Here is a 13,934-nt window from a genome sequence, read left to right as displayed (position 1 = left end):
TACCTTTGCGGTGTTTCACATGGCTGACTGCGCCGCCCATGGTGAGTGACCAGGGAAGCCCAGGGGAGCTGCTGCCACCACAGAGCTGACCCACCGCCGCCGCGCAGCCCTGTCACTGTCACTGCACGGGAGCCCTTTGTTGCGCCCGTGGTGACGTCAGCCTGGCGAGGAGGGGGCGGGGGCATTACATCATGTGCTGGGCGGTTCGACGTCACCGCACCAGGGGGCGGGGCCATTTACGTCATGTGCTGGACGGCGCGACGCCTCCGCGCCAGGGGGCGGGGCTGCGCGCGGCGGTGACGTCACACGGTCTCGCGAGAGCTGGGGGCTGGAGGAAGGAGGAAACAGCAGCAGCAGCCCTGGGCAACTGGTTCAGTCACTCAGACACCATGGATGGTAATGGGGAAGAGGGGTATGGAGTTAGGTTAATGTTCAAGCTGGGGTAGAGGGAGGGGTATGTATGGGGGTGAGGGAATGGCTGGGGTGGGGTAGAGGGAGGGAGTGTGTGTTGGGGAGTAGGGAGTTAATTTAATATTGACGCTGGCCTGGGGAAGAGGGAGGGAGGGAGTGTGTATGTATGTGTACATGTAAAGTGGAGGGAGGCAGTGAGGGGTGTGTATATGGGGGGGGACATGGGTGGAGTGGGGTGGCTAGAGGGAGGGAGGGTATGTGTTGACCATTCACCCTATCGTGGCTGATGGACTCTCCTAGCACTGGTGTTTATTTACCTCAGCCAGCTTTGGGTTCAGGGGTTCAATAGTCAATTGTCCGGGGAGGGGGGGAGACAACATCTGCCCTTGTATTCCATGTACTCCCTGAGTGAGGGGTGGGAGACAACATCTGCCCTTGTGCACCATGTTACTCCATGAGTAATGGGGTGGGTGGGTGGGGTGGAGGGTAGATTAATAGCTGCTCATGTACTCCATGAGGAAGGGGATGTGAACTCTCGGGTCAGATCTGGTGCGGGGAGGTGGTGGAAAGTGTTCTGGGGCGAGGCAGGGATAGAAATTACTTGTGTTTGTGCAATGCTTTTCATATAAACATGGAATATAGAAGCAGGAGTAGGCCATTCGTCCCTTTGAGCCTCCTCAGCCCTTCATTTTGATCATGGCTGATCATCAAATTCAATATCTTGATCCTGCCTTCCCCTCATATCCCTTTCTGACTGAGAAGTGAGAGTACTAACATTGAGCCAAGGCTGGCTGAAACTCAAAGCAACTTGCATTCATGTGGTGCCTTTAACATCGAATCAGTGCCTTGTGGTACTACACAACCATAAGGGAAAATGAACAATGACCCAAAGGAATAGATAATGGAAAGGGTAACCAAAAACTGGGAATCGAACCCTGGTCCCTGGCGCTGTGCGGCAGCTAACCACTGTGCCACCATGCCACCCTGTATGAGTTTGAATTTAGGTATAGGGTTTTGTAGCACGAGAGAAATGATGAGGAGGATTGAGATGAAGAAGAAATCTAAATACAATGATAAGAATGTGAAATCTGAGCTATTGAAGGACTAATGTAAATCAGAGGACAAGGGAAATGCATTTGTGGGCCAGGTGCAGGGTGGACTCGAGCAGAGTTTTACACAACCAATGTGTGTGGTGGATGGGAGATGGATCAAGGTGAATATTGGAATAGTAGAACCTGCAGAAGACATCAATGAGTGTTTCGGTTGCAGATGGACTGAGATAGGAGAAAGATGGTTGATGTGGGGTTGGATGTTGGTGGCTTCTGTGATGTAGTGGATGTGAGATTTGAAACTCAGCTTGTGATCAAATGGAATGCCGTGCTGGTAACCTTTCCACAAGGTAATTATAATTAGAATATGTCACCGTTCATTTGTATCTGTAATTTTCAAACTCTGGTGGTACTCCTGAGCTTTCAGCAAGAATAGGCAGCAGGTGCATTTTCCTGGGATGGCAATCCAGGGACGACAGTTCAGTAAATAAGCAATGGTCTTATCTTTTTGATTGTCGTTATGCAAAGTGTTGTTCTGTTCATAACACGAGCAAGAAAATACAGCAAGGCCAACCTGGGGATTGAGAAGATGATGTCATCAATTCTGATGGCAATACATTCGGGTAGTTAGACAAGAAAAGGTGAACTACATTCTGTTGAATAACGCTAAGTGTAATCTTTGGACATGGAGTTTTTCCTGTGGTTTCAAGAGGAAACACTCTATTGTGCACTTGTGGCAGGCTAGCCACGTGAACCAACCAACTTTGCCAGTAATTTAGACTTGTATTTTGCTGCTCTAATTCACGTGAAGGCCCAGAGCAGCTCCATAGAACGATTTCCAAATATCATCTTGTCAACCAGGTTGACTTGTGATTCTGGAGCTAGGAACTGTGAACACAAACGAGTATGTAACAGCATTCAGCTTGTGTGCTGGCTTTTCTTGGTATGTTTTTTTTTCCAGATTGACAGATCAGCCACTTCCTGGTTTCTGTCTGAAACCACACCCTGTAAGGCAAAGGTGGAGTAAGGGCTATGACCAAATTTATTATATAGCATACCATTTGTCGGAATATATGGCAAGGTCTACAGTATAATGTCTATTGTAGTACCCACTGGAGCACCTTTAGTTAATTTTTCTGCTGACTGTAAGGAAGTTTGGTATACAAGACAGCATCCAGCTCAAGTATTTTTATCTATGGGTGCCCCTAGATTCTGAATTTTTGTTTTGACACTGAAATAGCAATTGTGGTTAGTGTAATATATATCAAAACATAATGGTGGGGGATCTTTGTATGCCGCATGTTTAGAACTAATCAGCCAAAGTACTGAAGTTAATTATTTGGAAGGCTGGCTCTTAGGATCGACTAATAGCCTAAATAATGCCCTTCACTTGGGGGGGGGGGGGGGATGTAGTGCTGTTGGATTGGAGCTGAAAGTCATATTTGCATCCTGTAAAGCTAGCTAGTGTACAGAGTTATGTTGATCTGCAGTGTAGCTGGTGATCCCAGGTGGCTTTTGTGAAAGCACCAAAAGTTTCAATTTTTGAACAGCCTGTTACGGCCAATGATTGGCATATCAGTGTGATGATGGTACGATGGAATCGGGCTTGTGTTTTTCCTCTGTTGCTGTCCCCATTTCTTTCAGGTGTTGTTGGAATTTGGGTAGCATGTGCAAGGTGTTCATAGCCGACTTCCAACTTCCTGTGGCGGAATTTGAATGTGTCGCAGGTCCAGTAATATGATTACAGTAAAGACCAGCCATTCACGGGAGTTACGTTTCTGTAAAACCTCAAACAGCAAAATTGCGAATGATGAAAATGCTTTTCAATGAGAGTCAGTTAGATAGGTTCCAGCAATGCGAGGGCAGCATTGGGTTAGTGCGGTTACTGTACTGCAAACTGTGGTACAGTACTGGCATATGACATACAGGGGGAGCTTCTGAGCAATGCAAGACGTCTTTAAAAAATTTTAAAAGAGACTATTCTCATTTTTTAAAAAGGGAATCACCTCAAAACTAGTAAGCAAAATCATTCAACATTTCAAAATTGAACAGAGCCATTATTGCAGCTCTGAACTGAAAGATTCAGTTATTTCCAAGCTAGTCTCTCTGTTCAGGCTGCTCTCGGATGCAAACATTACAGGCACCACTTCTCGCCCCTATCAGAAAGGTGCTTCAACAACGAGAGTTCAATGTCCACAGCCAGGACTAATAGAAGGAATCCTCTTCCAGAGACATCTCCCTATTAAATCATGTCCAGGTCTCTGCTCTGTCGTGGCTGCCATTTCGGAGGGGAAAGAAATTGTGAATAAGTGAACGATTGCTCACAATGTGGTGTACAAAGGCTTTCATGCGGGTAAGTGAATACGAGAACAGGGACTTAGCAAGGCAGGACTTCAGTAGCTTGCCACACTGGTCTAGGTATGGTAACCTATTTTAGGAATATAATTAAGATGGTTGTAGCTGGGGCGATATAAATATTTTAAACATGGGATGCAAAGGTTTGATACTTGTAATACTATGCAAGTGTGAATAATGGTGATCATATTTACATTTCCTTTTTTGTTACAGATACTATGTTTCAATTACGGGTAAGGACAAAAGTTCTAATTTGCTTTTTTAGGCTTTAAAAATGAAACAAGTTTTAACATTTTAATAAATGTTAAGTTGGCTATGATGTGATAGTAATGCAGAAGTTATTTTTTATTGTGTTCTGTTTGTGTGTGTGTGTGTGTGTATATACAACATTGATTAATTAATCCTGATCCACTACACCTCCTCCATGGTCCACTACCTATTGAGGCTACTTCTGCATTAGTGGGATAATATACCACATGACCAGATGCAGGAATATCGAGGGATTAATTCCTGGTCTTAGTGACTTCGCTGATTTTAGGCAAAAAAGCCATTGGGGAGAGGGTTGCTCCTCTTGGTCTTCTGCGCCTAGGCTACAGAAAGCAAAAGGACAGGGCTTCTCGACTTACCAATGACCCAGTAATCCCTTCTCCCCTCTCTGCCATTGGCATGTTTCTGTATGTGCATAGGATCTGCCTCAACTCTGATGCCGTCCTTCTGTTGACACTTATTGTTCAGGATCTCACATGTAAAATGACCATTTGAATGATGCACCGGGGACCATGCCAAAAAACTGGGGCAGAGAAGACTCTTCACTGGAAGAATTTCATGGAGTATCATAGAATCATACAGTGCAGAAGGAGGCCATTCAGCCCACCGAGTCTGCACCGTCCACAATCCCACTCAGGCCCTATCCCCAAAACCCCATACATTTACCCTAGCTAGTCCCCCTGACACCAAGGGGCAATTTAGCATGGCCAATCCACCTAACCCGCACATCTTTGGACAATTTATTTTGTCATTGTTTTTTGCTCTATATTGCAGGAAGTTACTTTATAATCTTTTTACAGTTTACATCAAAACAGCTCGAGAGATTGGCCAAGAAGGCAGAAAAAGACTCCAAAACCGAACAGGCGAAAGTGAAGAAGGTTAGTGCTCGCTTTACATATCTTTATTTGAAGTTTTTCCAGCTACCAAGGCATAGTGGTTAGCACTGCTGCCTCTCAGTGCCAGGGACCCAGGTTCGATTCCCAGCCTTGGTTGACTATCTGTGTGGAGTATGCACGTTCTTCCCGTGTCTGCGTGGGTTTCCTTCGGGTGCTCCGGTTTCCTCCCACAGTCCGAAATGGTAAAATTTGGCCATGATAATTCTCCCTCAGTGTACCGAACAGGTGCCAAAGTATGATGACGAGGGGATTTTCACAGTAACTTCATTGCGGTGTTAATGTAAGCCAACTTGTGACACTAATAAACTTTGATTCATAGAATCATAGAATTTACAGTGCAGAAGGTGGCCATTTGGCCCATCGAGCCTCCACCGACAACAATCCCACCCAGGCTCTATCCAGGTAATGCCACGCATTTACCTTCCTAATCCCTCTGACACTCGGGCAATTTATCATGGCCAATCGTTTGCATTAACATTCTATATTCCTATAATTCTGTTCATGGAGGAAGCTCATTGGACTGGACAGCATTTAGATCCCATTCTGTCACTGTTGGGAGCAGGACTGAATTGTCATAAATATTGACACTTTTAAGTTTCATAAATATAAGTCGTATATAATTAAGTATTACTGTCACTTATTGAAAGATGCCACAAGAAAGGAGCATGTAGGTTCACTCATTTAACCCATACAGCTTTGCTTTTGGTGTTATTTAAATTTAACATTTGTCGTTTTTATCATAGCTTACATGTACTTTGTTAGCACGTGTAGTTTCAGTTGTAGCCTTCCGGTTTTAAGCAGCAAAACGCGAAGGTGAAATATTAGAATGGTAACCACCTCCTTTCTTCCTGCAGGCTCTGCAACAAAAAAACATTGAAGGAGCAAAGATCTACGCCGAAAACGCAATCAGAAAGAAAAATGAAGGGTTGAACTGGCTACGGACAGCTTCTCGGGTAGATGCAGTTGCATCGAAGGTTCAGACGGCAGTCACGATGAAAGGGGTATGAAGTAGCTGTTGGGGACTTGATTTTCTCAAATAATTCATTACCGTGTTTCATATCCTGACTTTGATATTAATTGGTGCCTACGCACTGTAGATACACAAATAGTGCTGATGGGACCGAGAGTACACGAGACAGTTACCTCTTTGGAGAGGGTGCAAAGAAGGTTTACCAGGATGTTGCCTGGCCTGGAGGGTTTTAGGTATGAGAAGAGGCTAGACAAACTCGGATTGTTTTTCCTGGAAAGAAAGAGGCTGAGGGGGTGACCTGATAGGAATCTACAAAATTACAAGAAGTATAGATGGGGTGGATAGTCAGAGGCTTTTTCCCAGGATGGAAGGGTCGACTACAAGCGGGCACAGGTTTAAGGTGAGAGGTGGTAAGTTATGGGGAGATGTGCGGAGCAAGTTTTTCAGAGGGTGGTGGGTGTGTGGAGCACACTGCCAGTGGAGGTAGTGGAAGCAGGCACGTTAGCAACATTCAAGGTGTATCATGATAGACTCACGAATGGGAATCGAACAGAGGGATAGAAATCGTGTATCGGCGCAGGCTTGATGGACTAAAGGGCCGACTCCTGTGCTGCATTGTCCTTTGTTCTACCCAATGTGTCTCTATTACACTAATCTTGAATTCTCGGGTAGCCTGGCAAGGTGAAATTAGCCTTTTACTGAAACTTATTTCAGAATGCAAGGCATACCAGCTTAGCTTTGTATCTAAGATAGTATGAGGAGGGAGCAGTGACATGATAATACATGTTAAGAGTTTTGGTGAAGCAAAGGCACACGGATAAGCAAGAGATGGAGAGAAAGCATTGCGTCCTTAGAGATAGTTATATAGGTGGAGAAACAGTGAAGGGTGAAGTGAAATTTGTTGAAGATGTAATCATTGTTACTATGCTGTCTCAGTTTTGTACCACAGATTCTCGATAACTCTAACAAGGGGGCATAGTGGATTTGTATTTAATTGTAGGGAAAATTAAAGTCAAAATAATGTACACTTAAGCTGAATGTGTAGATTTGGTTTTGGGACAAATGCAATGTTTTGCAACGTGATTCATAATTGAAACCTAGGTAACAGGACCCATAGACCTATTGACAATATCTGAGACTGACCAACTTGGAATCAGACTTGGACGTATTTTCTTCTGATATTTCTAGGTTACAAAGAATATGGCGCGTGTAACACAAGGACTGGACAAGGCACTGAAATCAATGGATCTACAAAAGATTTCTGCTGTAATGGACAAATTTGAACAACAGGTTCAGAACCTTGATGTCCATACTTCAGTGAGTACTTTTTATATTGTTGAAGATGACAGTGAAATTTGTATGCATATTTTTTGATCCTCTATTTGTCTTTATTTTCTCCATAAATGTTTTAGTTCATTGTATCTATGCTGTTGGGATGGTTCTTACTGTTTCCCTTTTTTTTCTACCTGTCTTTATGGTTAAGCGTAAATGCTTGCTTAATTTATTACTATCCGGTTGAACTAAGTGGCATATCTATACTTCTAGGTGATGGAGGACTCCATGAGCTCTGCAATGACACTGACCACTCCTCAAGAACAGGTCGATAATCTAATTCTGCAGATTGCAGAGGAGAATGGTCTGGAGGTCATGGACCAACTGAACCAACTTCCAGAAGGTGCAGCGTCCCTTGGTGAATCCTCCGTTCGTGAACAGGACAAGGAGGACCAGCTTTCAAAAAGGTGGGAACCGTGGGGCACTTGCATTGGCTAGACTTGTATCTGCTGGAGTTCAGAAGAGAATGAGGCGATTTGATTGAAACTTATAAGATCCTGATGGGACTTGATCAGGTGAATGTGGGGAGGATGTTTCCACTTGAGGGAGAATCCAGAACTAGGGGTCACTGTTTCAAAATAAGAAATCACCCCTTTAAGACAGATGAGAAAAAGAAATCTCAGGGTTGTGAGACTTTGGAATTTTCTTCCTCAAAAGGCAGCTGAGGCAGAGTCCTTGAATATCTTTCAGGCAGAGCTACATAGATTCTTGTAAAGAAAGGGGGTGCGAGTTTATTGAGAGTAGGCAGGGATGTGAAGTTGAGATTGAAATTAGATCAGACATGATTATATGGCACAACAGGCCCGAGGGGCCGAGTGGCCTTCTCCTAATTCATATGTCTGTTTTCATTTTTTAACTTTTTATATAACATTGAAGATAGATTGTGGACTTCAACAAGTCTTCCTGATGTGGCTCTGAGATAAATGATGCTCCAAAACCCATTTCCATTCGGGCATTTCCTACAGCATCTTGAAATATAAATGATTGACAGTTATTTAACTTTGCCATACCCACTATAGCCCATTGAGAGGTTCTGTGTAAGCCTTTTCTGGTGAGTGGAATGCTGTTTATTCCAGTTGAATATGATCGCATTGCTTGGTAAAGCTGAAGTTCTCTCTCGTAGCCATTGGGTAGCCTGGCCAGTCCTGGTTTTTCACACTCCTCTGTCAACTTGGGGGACTTCACTGCAGGAGATCCTCAGGCTAGTGTCCTAGGCCCAACCATCTTCAGCTGTGAACATCCATCCATCATAAGGTCAAAAGTGGGAATGTTCGCCGATGATTGCACAATGTTCAACATCATTGTGACTCCGTAGATACTAAAGCAGCCCATGTCCACATGCAGTAAGACCAGGTCAATATTCAGGCTTGGGATAGCAAGTAACATTTGCACCACACAACAGCCAGGCAATGACCACCTCTAACAAAAGTGGATCTAATCATCTCCCCTTGACATTCAGTGGCATTACCATCGCTGAATCCCCGCTATCAACATCCTGGGAGTTACCCTTGACCAGAAACTGAATTGGACCAGCCAAATAAATTCTGTGGCTTTAAGAGTAGATCAGAGACTGAGAATTCTGTGGCGAGTAGCTCGCCTCCTGATTCCACAAAATTTGTCCATCATCTATGAGGCAGGAGCGTGACGGAATACTCCCCACTTGTCTGGATGAATGCAACTCCAGCAACACACAAGAAGCTTCATACCATCCAGGACAAAGCAGCTTGCTTGATTGTTACTCCACCAACAACTTTAAATATTCACTCCCTCCACTACTGGTGAACAGTAGCAGCAGTGTGTACCATCTGCAAGATGCACTGCAGCAACCACAAGACTCATTCAACAGCACCTTCCAAATCTGCTACTATCTAGGAGGACAAGGGCTGCAGATACATGGGAACACCACCATCTAAAAGTTCCGCTCCAAGCCACTCACCATCCCATCCCATGGAATTTTATCGCCATTCTTTCACTGTCGCTATGTCTAAATCCTGAAACTCCCTTCCTAACAGCACTGTGGATGTACCCACACCACATGGAAGGCAATGGTTCAAGAATGTGGTTCACCACCACCTTCTCAAGGGCAAATAGGGATGGACAATAAATGTTGGCCTAGCCGGTGATGCTCACATCCTGTGAATAAATATTTTTTTTTAAATCATTTAAAATTCCCCCAGAAATAACACTACCAATTTTGTCAAAAGTCTAATCTTGTTACTTGTTTGTAGTCAAAAGAACAAAGAAAATCACAGCACAGGCACAGGCTCTTCGGCCCTCCAAGTCTGCACCGACTGAACTAAAACCCCCTACCCTTCCGGGGACCATATCCCTCTATTCCCATCCTATTCATGTATTTGTCAAGATGCCCCTTGAAGTCTTGGAGTGTGAAAGCCTAATTGGGAACTATTCTCTCCTGAGTTGAAAAAGCAGGTTTACACCTGATGGGCTCAGTATTGTTCAAGGAATAAACACTGTTTCATTGAAATCTGCATGTTGTCATTTCACCATCTACCGTCAAAGGACAGCGCTAACTACCAATCTTGTTCCAGGACAGAGTCCTTGTTCAGATTTAATGTTCTGTGGCACCATCATTACAACTACTTCTCCCTTGACTCGAAGTCTGTGCCTATAGGCCTGCCTATTGGAGTTGGACTGTGTAGAAACTCTGGAGGTTATAGACTGTAATCACCTTGGGGGGGTGGGGGGGGGGAGATTTTCCCATCCCGCCCACTCGCCACGGGAATCGTAGCGGGGAAGCAGACCATGCACAGGTCCGTTGACCTTGGGCGGGATTTTCCAATTTTGGAGGTGAGCGTGGCCGGAAAATTCCACCCATCGTTTTTGTCTATGAAATCAGCGCTGATCTGACCACTTTTCTAAAATGTTGTCATTCAAATCTAGTGAATCTTCCACTTTTTGCACAAAATGTAGCATTTGAATAATCATTTTCCCCACCATTTTGCCGATTCTGTCATCTCCCTCCCCTTCCTTCCCATCCCATGTCGTAGATCATAAATCTGTGCTTTGTTTAAATACTTGAAAACTACAATTTGAATAAGTAATTTTAACTTTTCCTGATGGCCTTGTTGCTTTTCAATGTTCCCTTCCAGATTGGCTGCTCTGAGGAATTGATGGAGTTGGCGTCTAATCCTGAATTACTGACTATAATGATCCTGCAACATCTTTTGTACGTGTTCCAGTGGTACCTAACTGTACAATCTGTGTAATGGCCAAAAACATTTACTTTCACTTACTAGTTTGGTTGCTTTCACTTTTAAACCCTTATAAAAGTTAATCTGAATTAAAGCGAATATGTATATTAAAGGGTGAGCTTTTATGGGATGTGTAGATATTAAAAATCATAATTGCTACCACTGAATTTAAAATAAAATGGTTTGTTTCTAACAGGCAAGTCCTATATGCTCATTGATATGATGTACAGATGCAAATTGACTTGCAAGCATGCTTTAGACCTGCAGTGAAAGTACGATATTCAGCAGCACACTTGTAGCCTTGATTCTAAGAGCCACATGACTTGACTATTATATTGTCACAGAATCAATGACCGCCTGAAGTTTTATTAGATGCTTTATAAAATTGTTTTTCAGACTATTGATTTGGGAATTTTTGCAAATGTCTTGATAAACTGAGGGTGGAGGGGAGTGGGGAAAGGAAAAAACATGAAATATCTGAAGATTATTTATTCTTCTGTCTATACCTTCTGAAGTGAACTTTTCCTGCAAAATGTGTGCACTCTTCTTGTAGACTATCATTTCCAATAACGTGCTGATGTCTCTGCATGACCAATAGGCACAAGAGTGGGTAATAGAATCTCCTTTTATGCTGTAGATATTAGGATGGTGGCCTGCTCAAGTCTTACATGCTTTTGGTAGATATCTTCTGTTTTAGAACTTTGACAAACAATTGATTTTATCCTGTGAGCAGTCCTAAAGCCTCATTTATGAGATAGGTTTGGTATCATTGCTCTGTTGACTGAACAGGAACACTAACAGAGTTGAAGAACTGCAGTTCTACAAGCAGCTAAGAATTTGAACAAAATCTGGCCTTATTTTAAAAAAGTGCCTCCTGTGTAATATCTGCCTCTTTTTCTAAAAATGCTGATATATTAACAATATTAACTTGCTGAAATTTTTACTTGTGCAACTACTCGCTGATTGCAATTAACTACTTTCTGTATGATTTGTTAACTCAAGTAGCTGGTGTATGTTCCCCTTGATAATATACAGCATAATTTATTTGCATGAACCTGTCAAATTGTAATTTGAATGTGTACAGTTCAGACTTGGAAAAATGAGATCATTCAGAGTGGGGGAAGAAAATCAGAGATAAAATCCCCTGCACCAGTCTTGAGTGTTCAACGTGGCAGTAAGCATGGAGTCGCAAGTTTTGTAATGGTGCTTTTGGAGATTGTCTACAAACGTTTAAACCTTTAGGAAATGTTCATTGTCATGTTGAAGGTACACTAAAATTATCGATTCCAATGTGATATCAGGTTACAAGATTTCACTGCTCCATGTAAAATCTTGTCAATTTGTTTTATTTATGGAGTATCTTTGATTTTAAGCTGTAGCCCATAATCAGTTCAACAAGTGGCCTAGGCCTGGGTTCATCCAATTGTGCTTTAACTGCAGTCTTTAGATTATAGACATAATAATATTGCAACACAGCCAAGTCTATCTCAACACTATCTTTGCCTCATTCAAAAAAGCTATTGAGGTGAAATCAAGGACTAAAATTGACACTTTTTTTAGAACTCCATGGTCTACTAATTTATTTTTAAAACAGGTCTCCGTGATAATACAGTGAACTCTACATGCAGACAATTTGTTGCTGCGCAATTTTCAACAATTTAGGTTAAACATTTTTTTGGGTAGAATTCCTTTTCCAAAATAGGCTGCAGTTTTGAAAATAACTTAAAAATATGACTGAACTAACCAGGATGTTAGCTCTCTTTAGGGTGGCACAGTGGTTAGCACTGCTGCCTCACAGCACCAGGGACCCGGGTTTGATTCCCGGCTTGGGTCACTGTCTGTGTGGAGTTTCACATTCTTCCTGTGTCTGAGTGGGTTTCCTCCGGGTGCTCCGGTTTCCTCCCACAGACCAAAGATGTGCTGGTTAGGTACATTGACCATGCTAAATTCTCCCTCAGTGTACCTGAACAGGCGCTGGAGACTGGCGACTAGGGGATTTTCACAGTAACTTCATTGCAGTGCTAATGTAAGACTACTTGTGACACTAATAAATAAACTTTTTAATCACCAAGCCTGTTTAATTTGCCTCAAAACAGTAATGCTGAAGTTGCTGGTCGAGTACTAATAGACTCTCCTCTTAACCTATAAGTAATGCCTTTAAATTATTTTGTTACAGCGCTGTTCTGGTGGTGCCTGATTACTGGCGTAAACTAGAACGTTGACATAGTCACAGACCATAAAGGTTGCTTAGAGATACTTCCTGAAAAGCATGTTCAGCAAGATTGCCTAACTATTGGAAATGCTTTAAAATACTCGAGCCCTGTAGTTCCCTTAAATAGAAGCAACAAATGCTGAAAATACTCAGGCAGCACCAATGGAGAATCAGAACTGACGAAAGGTCAGCGAACTGACAACTCCCAATAATATTTCCAGCATTTTCTGCTTTTACTTTGGATTTTCAGCACCTGCAGCTTTTGTCTGCTTTCATTAATTCAAGTAAACAATAGTAATATCAGTAAGTTTGCTCTTTAGATTCTTCCAAACACTGAAGTAGGTGCCTGGCATTGTTTTTTATTGTTCTTTTGAGGTAAATATATTCTGTTGATATATTGTGTTTAATATGTTTGTTTTTGGTTGGGTTCTGATTTTTTTGATGGGTAATTTGATTATTTATGTGCGAATAAATGCGGAAGTTAATTTCAGATTTAGTTTTAATGTGTTTATATCTTGAAATAAAGAATTAAATCCTACCTGCAGTTTGCTGTTTTTATTAGTATGTGGGAGGAGTAGAGGTTATTAAGCAGCCTGCCACGAGGTGGTGTATGTGTAGCATTCTGGATTTGCTTCAACCAAGTTAGAGCATGACAGTCCCAAGGCATCAACATCAGAGATAATTGATTAAAGGAACTATCTGGATTACAGCCAACACGTGTATTATTAAGTAAAACCATGACATATCCCCCAGAGTCATTTCGCCAAGTTTGCTTTTCCATTAGCAATGTTACCAGCGATTCTAATTTATAAATCTACACTTTTTATGTACTTGTTTCCCACCGTTCCTTAAGACAATGACTCATTAGATTTAATTTCTATAACGCTGCAACAACCTCTGGTTATTTTATAGAAAGAACACTATCTGTTTTAGCAGTCTACAAAGAAAGCAGGACATTTGGCCTTTCGTGTCTGTTCTGCCCTTCGTTATATTCATTATGATCATGGTTGATCATCCAACTCAATAGCCTGATCCTGCCTTCCCTCCATATCCTTTGATTCCTTTCTCCCCAAGAGCCATATCTGACTCCTTCTTGAAAACATATAATGTTTTGGCCTCAAATGCCTTCTGTGGTAGTGAATTCCACAGGCTTACCTCTCTTCGGATGAAGAAATCCCTTCTCATCTCAGTCATAGAAACCCTATAGTGCAGAAGGAGGCCATTCAACCC

General features: G+C 42.5%; 1 protein-coding gene across 2 annotated transcripts; it reads left to right on the top strand.

Annotated features, from left to right (window-relative positions):
- The first annotated feature begins 312 nt into the window (after window positions 1-312).
- On the top strand, window positions 313-12,674 carry chmp1a (charged multivesicular body protein 1A). Of its 2 annotated transcripts, none has more exons than XM_078210644.1 (7): window positions 313-396; window positions 4,029-4,048; window positions 4,883-4,960; window positions 5,833-5,979; window positions 7,137-7,265; window positions 7,494-7,687; window positions 10,391-12,674. In XM_078210644.1, the coding sequence occupies exons 1-7, from the start codon at window positions 390-392 to the stop codon at window positions 10,410-10,412; spliced, it is 597 nt and encodes a 198-aa protein (XP_078066770.1). In that variant the 5' UTR covers window positions 313-389; the 3' UTR covers window positions 10,413-12,674. The 2 variants fall into 2 exon arrangements, with proteins under 2 accessions (XP_078066770.1, XP_078066769.1); XM_078210643.1 differs by lacking the exon at window positions 313-396 and adding an exon at window positions 1,174-1,810.
- Window positions 12,675-13,934: the final 1,260 nt, after the last annotated feature.

The sequence above is a fragment of the Mustelus asterias genome, chromosome 4 (assembly GCF_964213995.1).
Source record: "Mustelus asterias chromosome 4, sMusAst1.hap1.1, whole genome shotgun sequence".
In the NCBI taxonomy this organism is placed as follows: Eukaryota; Metazoa; Chordata; class Chondrichthyes; order Carcharhiniformes; family Triakidae; genus Mustelus; species Mustelus asterias.
This window is presented reverse-complemented; position numbering and strand designations above follow the sequence as displayed.

Excerpts from the sequence above, each read along its gene's own strand:
- chmp1a (XM_078210643.1), top strand. The coding sequence starts at position 1,702 with ATGGTTGATGTGGGGTTGGATGTTGGTGGCTTCTGTGATGTAGTGGAT. Across the intron at positions 5,980-7,136 it reads CGGCAGTCACGATGAAAGGG|GTTACAAAGAATATGGCGCG; the intron begins GTATGAAGTAGC and ends TGATATTTCTAG. Across the intron at positions 7,688-10,390 it reads GAGGACCAGCTTTCAAAAAG|ATTGGCTGCTCTGAGGAATT; the intron begins GTGGGAACCGTG and ends GTTCCCTTCCAG.